Raw genomic sequence first — 9,493 nt, forward strand, 5'->3', positions numbered from 1 at the left:
TTTCTTAGTTCTCTTATACACTATACGTAGATTGTAGTTCTCTATAGCTAGTAGTGTACTAGCTTAGCCAATCCGTAACCCTTGATTTAGGGTTTTAGGGTTTAATTTGGGAGACTGGCTACATAAATATTAGAATTCACAACAGCCTCATAGTAATTACTAGTAACAAATGGGTCACCCTTGCCTTATAGAAGCGGTAGAATATAGAATGTAATTGGTGAACTATACATGGTTTGGCAAACTATTATGAGAATAGTTAGCCTTTATAGATCTGGTTCACTCCAAATCTCTATCTCCGATACTGCGATACTAAGTGCCCAACTACTCCTCCACGGATTTGACTTGTAGACTTCTGTCGTCTCGTCTCCCTTAGAAACTTCGTGTGTAATCTCAATACGACTTAACCCGTCTCTTAATGCCATCCGCACACCACCGCTCTGTCCAAATACGACACCTTCGTCATCTAATATCCATCCAGGCCTACCTGCTACTCCTCTGAAAATATCCTGAGTAGGAGCTAGCTGAAAGATAGAACATGGCTCAAGACCAAGATGGTTTGGGTCGAGACTCTGCACGCTGGTCCGATCAGCCAGTGGTTTAGGACTGAAGACACCAAAAATAAAATTTTTCCCTGTTGCTGTTGACCCTGAGAGTACTACGATAGCCTCGTCGGGGACTGATTCTATCGCACTCACAAGCCCAGCAGGTGTTGGAAGATCCAAGCCAGAGTAGTGCTCCATGCGACGAAGCGCATCGAAGTCAATGCAACCGATGAGGAAGGTCGACAGTTGACTCATATGGGGCAGCCCGAGAATGCCCCCGACTGTCGTGGGTGGATCAGTTGGGGTCATGAGAAAGTACTCCCCGGTATCTTCCAAAAGCGCCATGGACAGCAAATGGTAAAAAGGGTCGAGGAGGTACGGCACAACATTTCTCAATCCATAGTTAAACATCGGCCAGGTGATAATCCCAGAGTTCTTCTCCTCGCAGAAAGCAGAGCTTATAGACTGCGCAGCAGCGTTAAACTGGTTCAGATCCACTCTGGTGCTCGGAGACTCAAACTGCAATGCCAAAAATAGCTTAACCAGAGAAACAAACAGTTCGATGGGAATGCCAATGGAATGCAGAGAGGCTAGCTCGTTTTCCCTCCCAATTCGCTTCGCTATGGACCGGAATGAATCTCGAGTAACGGGCGCAAGAGGGAGATTCTCGGGCTGCATGGAGTATAGCACGTCAAGCAGGTCATGGTAAATCTCATCACCATCGTCATCATGATTTGACAAGGCAAAAATGAGGTCGTTCTCGGTATCCACATCCAACGCATTTTGTAGTGCCAATTGACGCGCCCTTTTGGGGTCATATGGTTTATCATGAGTTGCAAAAGCCAAGCTCTGGAAGATTATTCGGCGGTGGTCAGACTTGGTCCGCGCACGAGAGAAATTGTCTTCCGTCATAATGTATTTATGATTGCCTGGAAGCGCCCACACCAAACACCGAGTAAGTTGTGCGAGCGATAGACCAGGGTGAGAGGTAGTCTTTTCTGGGCTTTTGGGAAATGGTAAAGTACTGAGATATGCGAGGCTTGTATACAATGCCTTCGAAATTTCGATGCCCTCTGGAAAATGTGGCAGTATCGTCTTTGCTTGTAGGAGCGAAATGAACCCAGCTTCGGTAAGAAGACCTTCATCGGTGCATACTGATTGGAAGCTCCTCTTGAGGGCTAGCCTTTCTTCCTCGCGGAGGGAGCAACTGGTTTTGATTTCTTGGTCCAGGCGTCCTAAGATAAACTCTTTGCTTAGCATCCCCCTTTCAAGCCAGTCGTTAATGTATGCAAGCCCAAATTCATGCTCCATGATGGACCTTGCCGAGATTGTAGAAGTTTGAATGCTGGAAGATGTTGGGAAAGCAAGAGGAATGATGGTCGCGAAGGCACTTCCGAAATTTGTGCAATCACACGGCTTGAGATGGGCGCGTACCGGGTTATATAAGGCCCGAGAGTTGGACGCCTGATATTTACCAAAAATAGCTTTTCCAAGTAACTGTAGATGGCCTTAAGTACAAATGAGTACGATGGCGGCTACCTGAGACTGAGACTGTCACTCCAGCCACATAGATAGCTTACGCTCTCTCCCTCTCTCTACTGCCCAGTAGAGCCCTAGCTACGAGGGATTAAGTCTAGGTACTTATTCCACTTGATCTTCTATATAAAGGGGCTAGGTTTAGACAGAGACATATTGGCTTGCAAAAAGAGAGGGAGAGTAGAGATAAGCAAAGCAGTTTAACTAGGGACGTGTAATAAGAGAGGATGGGAGGTATTTAAACACATCTAATAGAGTTCGGATCAAGGGACAAGCTCGACTGAGTCTCACAAGTAAAATGTAGAATGTTGAGCTGTAGCAGGGGAAAGGTGATGATGATGATAGAAGCATCGATGCTGTCCAAGAAGGAATTGGATTGAATGAGTCAATAGAATCAACAAAAGAACTGTATTAACTAGAGAACTAGAAGAAGACCTGAGTGTTACGGTGCGCATTCATTCGGCAGCGATTCGGCAACCAGCTCGGTAGGACTCGAAAATCCCTAGGCCTAATGAGCTGGAACCCGTGAAAGGCGTTCACAGTCTGCGCCACCAGGAGTTATAAGTAATCTATACCCATCGCCATCCATATCCCCAACCCAAATTGGTCTCCTCAAGGGGCCGAGTCAGGAAAAATGGGATCCGCAGAAGGCTGGCTATCTTCCCCGACAGTCAAGCTGCGATTGAAGCCATCCAAGACCCAACGCGAGTATCTGGCTAGCACGTGCTGTGCGCAATATACCACCAGGTCCGTTTGGGCAGCTCTATTTCTGTTTCCTTCGTCTATATTCACTCGTTCAGAAGATGGGGTGGCATTCTTGCTTCGGTCGAATGGATCGCCGGTATAGCCACTACGCATGCTAGTTAGGATGCACCGGGTTAATAGAATGTTGATCGATGAATTGACTGCTTAGCCACTGGACAGTGACTTGCGAATTAAATTTCAGATACAGGGTGTTTCATACAGCAAAGAGATGCGCTTGGTAGACCTTCTTTCGAACAAGAACAGGAGAAATGGAGCATTTGAAATAGGCGAAAGATCCGGCCGCAGCGTCTCACAAAATCCGACTATCCTGTCCCCTTCGTCAGCCGCCACACAACCTCATGGACGTAGGGCGGACTGTCGTCTTCCGGGTCGTAGACATAAATCTGGCGGACGGTCCCGTCCTGTTCCACACCTGCATATCGGAGATGTAGGGTGGTTTTCTCTTCGTCCTTTGGTCGTAAGGGTCCCAGACTATATGCGAAACCCTCCTCTCGCGCCCATGGGCTTGGGTCCCAGGTCTGTTCCATGCCGCGTTCGTCTGCCTCTGTGATAGGGTAGGAATGGTGGATGATCGAAAAGCCGTTGATAAAGAACCAGTCGTCTGTATTCGAGATCCGCCATCGGTGAAGTTGGCACTCATCTCCACAGATTGACGAGACTTGGGTCATACCCAAGATGTCAACCGGGAACCACTCAGCGGATTTCCAGTGGTGGAGGGACAAAGGCAAGGAACGACCGGATTCATAGAATCCAGAGCCATCATTTGCCCAAAAGTCCAGCTGATGGAGTCCGTACTCCCAGGTGAACTTAGTATCAGTGTAGAAGAAAATACACTGAGAGATCCTTTTATCGCCATGTTGTTCTGTGAGTTGAATGCAGTCATCATAATGTCTATCCATCTCTTCTAGCAGTGGAAGAGACAGAAAGATACCAGCTCCTCCATATGCTATATATCCAGCTTTCAAAATCTCTGTTATATCCTCGGTCATTGCTCCAACGTATTGAGGCTTTGTAGTATCATAGACTGCAAGACGCTTGACAAGGTTATGCATAGAGGGGAAGAATGTATCATCATCTATGATAACACCCCATTGCGATGCACTATCACGGTTCTCAAGGAGAATCCTAGTCAGCGAGATATAACGATCGAGTACCTCTTCGTCGGTTTCGACGAGGGTAAGATCGATATCTAACTCAGCAGCCCTCTTGATGATTGCAGAATGGTGACCATATTCAACCGCTGCAAATATTCGCGCATGTGTACCTCCAGCCCAGTGGGCGATTATATCCAGAGAGTCATAAAGTCGTTCTAAAGAGGTGGCAAGGCCGAACATAATATGAGAAGCGTCGATGGGTACTGGGGTAGGAGCGGTGATTTTGACATCAGGGGTACATTTGCCGAGTGATTGGTGACCTTCATCACTAAGCTTGAGAGGGATGAATGCAGGGACAGGAACATCCAGTTGTTTCGAGAAGTTCTGAAAGCTCTCGGTCTGTTCCACTGCAATATCCCATCGTGAATATAGAACAGAATCGGTCGTCAAGGATTTGATCAGCTTGTGGTCGATATAGCAGCCAGGCCTGCTGCTGCCATCAGGGGATGGAACAGGTTTCGATATCGATTGCGGTGGATAATTCGAGGAGGGAGTTTTCAGGAAGGGAGAAAGATCCTGGGAGAGAGGAGGATGAAGAAGTCGAGAATCGCGGTCAAGGCCCGGAAGCTTTCCAATCTTCCTGGAGAATAGTATAGCCAAGACTGAGAAGATCAAGAGGGCACCAGCCACGTTCCTGACTTTTCGAGGCAGCTGCCGGAGAATACCAGACTTTGCCATGATGTTGTATTCAGGAGGGTTGGTGAGCTTGAGCCGCTGCTCTAGTGGGTTAATATTGGGATGGTACATATATAGCAGAGGATTCCCCCTAATTCTAGTATCGGGACCAACGCCCCTCTTTCTACTGAGTACCGTATCGTCACAAGGCTAACAAGAGCTGATCAGCCCAGTTCTGGGAGACATGGAAGAAATTCGGTGACTTCATTGGGTTACATAATTTCCATCCCAAGGCTGTCTATATATTCCGATTTGCCCCCCTGGGCGAGCCAGCCCCAGATGTCTAGCTATTTCAACTAGCCATGAAACCTACCATAATTGTCTTTCTTCCTATGGAGTTCCTTACTATTGGTGACGGCCTGTTATTGGGTGACCGGGGACCGCCGTCGTGGGTGGGTCTTTTAGTATATTTGCGGGTTGCTGGATGCGCTATTACCGATACAGATAACCTCCCGAGGTCCTCCGTCGACCTCCGATCTCTATATGTGCCATTGGTTGAAGGATCCCTGTAAGTCAAGGAGCGTACATGAAGGAGCTGAAGGTCGTCTGAGGTTTGTATCCCACGCAATTTCGGTCTATATGTTCAACCAAATCAGGTTTTCTATTGCACTATATCTCCCCAACCCAATCTTGGAAGGAAACATAACAACCTCAAGGATTCGAAGATTAGAGGCAGCCTCATGGATCATGTAGTTATATCTTCCATAAACGATCACGCAAGAGCCCATGCTCGGGTGGTCCATGGATGCAATGGGCGGTATGCCGGCCCTAGACCCGTAGATACCCCTGAGGCGCTTCGAGTATCTTCTTGCCATCCATTTCCTCACTCGAACACATTATTATTCGCCCTCCACACAAGTGGCTGCTCGAACCCATGTCCTTTCCGAAACCGAGAGCCTGGCCCCAATCTAGAAAAGGCAAACCGATACCACCCAATCCGTGGTATCATCTTTGGCGACCAACTGTGATGCTTTTCACTGCCATGCAACCTATAGTTAGCCAGACCTAAGTGCATGAATCTTCTTACCGATACATCAAGGAGATGAATCTAAGAGGAATGAGGCCGTCAAGGCCGCCATCATATTGGCTTCTTTAAGATAGGCAAGTGTACCTTTGTAACACTGGGTATACCTCTTACATGGGGCGGCTCGTTAGGCTGCATCCGGGTCGTACAATGTTGATTGATGGAGTGGTTAATTGATTGGGGGCTGCTTTTCTCTTTGCCTGTCGCCCCAGTTGGATACCATTACGATAACAGGCCGCCTTGCTGCAGGTGTGGCAACGCATACCAAGGGCGGCAACGCGTGATGGCGACGATAAACTGAATTGAGTGCTAATCCCGGCCAGAGAGTCAAGAAGAGGGAACTGCGAGCCGAATCTATGCAGAACCTACGACAAAAGGGCAAGAGACAGAAAGCAAAGAGACGGTGCGCAATGGAGAGACACAGAGAGAAGGTAGGAGAGCATTGTAAGATTGCAGCCTTGCGTTTCGACGGGCCGCAAGGATTTTGCAAGTTCTCTATTACCCACGTACGGGGGGATTTCAGAGTATTACTCGTCCCCGAGACGAGGTAGCATCGTGCTGATCGTGCACCTTTCACCTCTTTCAAGGATAGCGTACTCTGTATCGAAGGATCCTCCGATCCACCATTCTCACCCCCACCGAGCTGCCAATCGCAACGCACGCTCCGTTGGCTTGTCTGAGTATCCTTGGATGTGCCCCCACTGGTTGCGAGTTGCCACTTGAAGCGAGTTCTTATCCGGTACGAGCATGTGGAAGTTGGTATCCATATATAGGGGTTGGATGCGTGATTAGTACGAAGCCTCGTTGATGCCCTTCTTTCTTCTTTCCTTGGCCCTTGCTACCTACACTCCTTCGCCCTGTTGATGATTGCCCTCCATGTCTCGCTCCGGCCTTCTCTACTACATCTCCCTGACAATCGCTTTATTTATCCTCCTCCGAGTACTGCCTGAGGTCTATCAAGATAGCCGGTCCCCGAAAGGAGCTCACCATCGAGCCGTATATCATGGCCTCTTGAAAGTACCCCCAGGGGTTGAATCCGACTCCTCGTCCTTACGTCCACCGCATATCAACCCACTTGAGGCGGAAGAAAACCAAAAGGAACTGGAAATGTCGCGGCTTAGAGAAACAAGCCGGCAAGTGATCCTCCACCCGGGTGACATTCCCGCGCAGCCCTACGATGATTCGGCTCTGTTCGACGAGGAGTTCGTGCCTGTAGAGCCTCGCGGCACCGGCACCCTGCGCGATGTGCGGTATCTACTCCCTTTCCCCTGTAAAAGATATCCTGGCCATACTGACCGAATCGCCTCCAGCGACCCCCGCTTCTACCGGGGAGGACTGTACACCTTGAATCACCCGCCACACGCCGTGATCTACGATCCGTACCCTGACTACAACTCGCCCGAGTGGCAGAAGTCCTGGAAAGGCAAGTTTCAGGCTTGTGAAGGCCCCCACGGTCGCGCTCTCAGTCGTAAAGATTCCGAGGACATGATGTCTGTGTTCCCTGGGAACCAAGAAGGTAAGGATGTACCCTCTGCTTCTCGGCGGTTGCGTGCACCCGTGACGGGCATCGTTAACCACCGCGGGCAGATTTCCCTCGGCCCAAGGTAGGCGGGTATGACGCTATGGGCCTAGATGGCGAGGTCTGCACCGATCGCTACAGCCGCTATGCCGCCTATGGATATGGCGAGAACCATCAGAATGTCAGGGGGGTCTTTATCCCCCCGCCGCGCGACTGGGAGTCGGTCAATTGGGCCACTTTGCAAGCAAAGTGCTACTCCCGCAATTCCGATCGATATGCGCTCGGGCGTGACAATCTCGACTCTGTTCTGGCGTTGCCCTCGAGGTTCCCCTTTGCCGCCTGGGACGAGCAGACGGACGTCTATAAAAGAAGCGGCGCTGAGTCTGCGGCGGCGGACCACGCACCGCGGCACCACCCTCGCTCGGCGATGCTGATCCGCGTCTGGCACCAGATGGAATGGACCCCGAACCTGATCCACTATGTGCGATCGGTGATCATGGAGCTGAGCTTGCATTCCGGTGGTGAATACGAGGTCTTTATCCTTGTGGACGTGAAGGATGATATTCCGATCCATAACAACGACGGCACCGCCGAGAAGATCAAGAAGCTCTTCATCCCAGCCGAGTTCCATGATATCTCGATCCTATTTAACAACATGGTGCTACAGTCGTGGTATCCCGACGTGGAAGAGCATGAGTATGATTCGACCCGCGCCGTTTGGCAATAACTACTATGGATATCTTAATGGCTAATCGTATCTTCTCTATAGAGCCAAGTTTCAACATTTTCAGGCGATCCAGATCTTCTCTGAACTCTACCCCCAATTTGAATACTACTGGCAGATCGAAGTTGATGCTCGCTTTACCGGCCATACCTACCACTTTCTGGATAAAGCGATCGAGTTCGCCAAGCAGCAGCCGCGGAAATACCTTTGGGAGCGTAACGCATATCACTACGTCCGCGAAGCCCATGGCCCCTGGGAAACTTTTATGCAGATGGTGGATGAGTCGATGGTCGGTCTTCCTAGTGTCTGGGGTCCTGTCGCTAAAGAAGGGGTGACTCCGATCGGGCCGAAACCCCCTGTTGATAGCCCCACAAAGGACAACTATAGCTGGGGCGTAGGGGAAGAGGCCGATATGATTACTTTCCTCCCTGTTTTTGATCCTACTAATACTGACTGGACCTTTCCTAATATGCTATGGAATCTGGACCCTATGGATACGCCGCGCCGCACCTCCGTGATCACTATGTCGCGGGCATCTAGGCGACTCCTACATGAAATCCATAAGGCCCAAGTTCATCAAGGCTGGGGCGTTGTGTCAGAGATGACATTATCAACCTTCGCGCTCTGGCACGGTCTCAAGGCGGTCCATGTGCCGCACCCGGTTCACGTCGACGGCCAGTGGACGCCGAAGGAGCTCGCGCGGATTATGAACCCTGGTGAACCTGAGAAGATCAACGGTGGGCCTGATAGCTTCTGGAACTACAACGAGCACGCCCTCGACCATATTGTGTACCGGACGAGCTTTATGTACTCGGCGCAGACCGCCGAGGACCTGTTTCGCCGATGGATGGGGTACGAGGTCGACCCCAACGAATTCACGAATGATCAACCGGTAGGTCGCTTTCGGTCTTGCTGGGTCTCGATTGATTCCGGTCGCTAACCGTTTCCCTTCTAGCACCAAGATATATATGGCCGGAATTGGTTTGATAGCGGTGATTTGGTATGTCAAGGCGCAACGTACCCGGCCAAGTCCATGTCGGGTCTCGTACTAACTAGGTTTCTTTTTCAGCGCGAGGATCTGTTCGGTCGTCTCTGTTACCCGTCCCTATTCCTTCATCCTATCAAAAATGTTGAGCTGGAGAAAGGTTCGATGGACCGTCCATTTGGAGTCGCGCTGTAGTGGTGCTCGAGTATATTCATGCAGACGAAGTGGGTTCTGCTGGAGTGTTGATTCAGCGATCGGCGGCCATTGGTGTTTTTGTACTTCACTATCCCTCTTTATATCTTACACATCATGCAGCTCTCATGGAGGTTATTAATTCCATACCAACCTTGACACCGTGACCATCGGATGATCGGCCACCTTGAGGCGATAGTTCTTTTCATATTGCGCTGCACTTCCGACGACTTTCCACAGCACCTGTAGCCGTGTTAAGTCGTCGTCACTGAGGCTGCCAAACCCATCCATGGCATTGAACCATTGACTACGGACCCTGAACCCAACCTGAAGTGGGGACATGTTTTGCGGAGAAAATCAATCGAGGATACTCTGGG

The 9,493-nt window shown here is 50.0% G+C and overlaps 3 protein-coding genes across 3 annotated transcripts; 1 reads left to right on the plus strand and 2 right to left on the minus strand.

Annotated features, from left to right (window-relative positions):
- Nucleotides 1-263: 263 nt before the first annotated feature.
- On the minus strand, nt 264-1,853 carry N7459_003785 (uncharacterized protein; the record flags this gene model as incomplete). The annotated part of the gene is made up of 1 exon (XM_056942969.1): nt 264-1,853. The coding sequence occupies one exon, from the start codon at nt 1,851-1,853 to the stop codon at nt 264-266; it is 1,590 nt and encodes a 529-aa protein (XP_056799852.1).
- Nucleotides 1,854-3,145: 1,292 nt separating this feature from the next.
- N7459_003786 (uncharacterized protein) lies at nt 3,146-4,744 on the minus strand (the record flags this gene model as incomplete). Its single annotated transcript, XM_056942970.1, has 1 exon — nt 3,146-4,744. One exon carries the CDS (start codon nt 4,742-4,744, stop codon nt 3,146-3,148), a length of 1,599 nt encoding a protein of 532 aa, XP_056799853.1.
- A 1,828-nt stretch (nt 4,745-6,572) lies between these two features.
- On the plus strand, nt 6,573-9,119 carry N7459_003787 (DUF3405 domain-containing protein; the record flags this gene model as incomplete). The annotated part of the gene is made up of 5 exons (XM_056942971.1): nt 6,573-7,212; nt 7,284-7,911; nt 7,985-8,831; nt 8,895-8,939; nt 9,009-9,119. The coding sequence occupies 5 exons, from the start codon at nt 6,573-6,575 to the stop codon at nt 9,117-9,119; spliced, it is 2,271 nt and encodes a 756-aa protein (XP_056799854.1).
- Nucleotides 9,120-9,493: the final 374 nt, after the last annotated feature.

Source organism: Penicillium hispanicum (assembly GCF_028827665.1).
Source record: "Penicillium hispanicum strain IBT 35686 chromosome Unknown utg000004l_segment0_segment0, whole genome shotgun sequence".
NCBI classification, from domain to species: domain Eukaryota; kingdom Fungi; phylum Ascomycota; class Eurotiomycetes; order Eurotiales; family Aspergillaceae; genus Penicillium; species Penicillium hispanicum.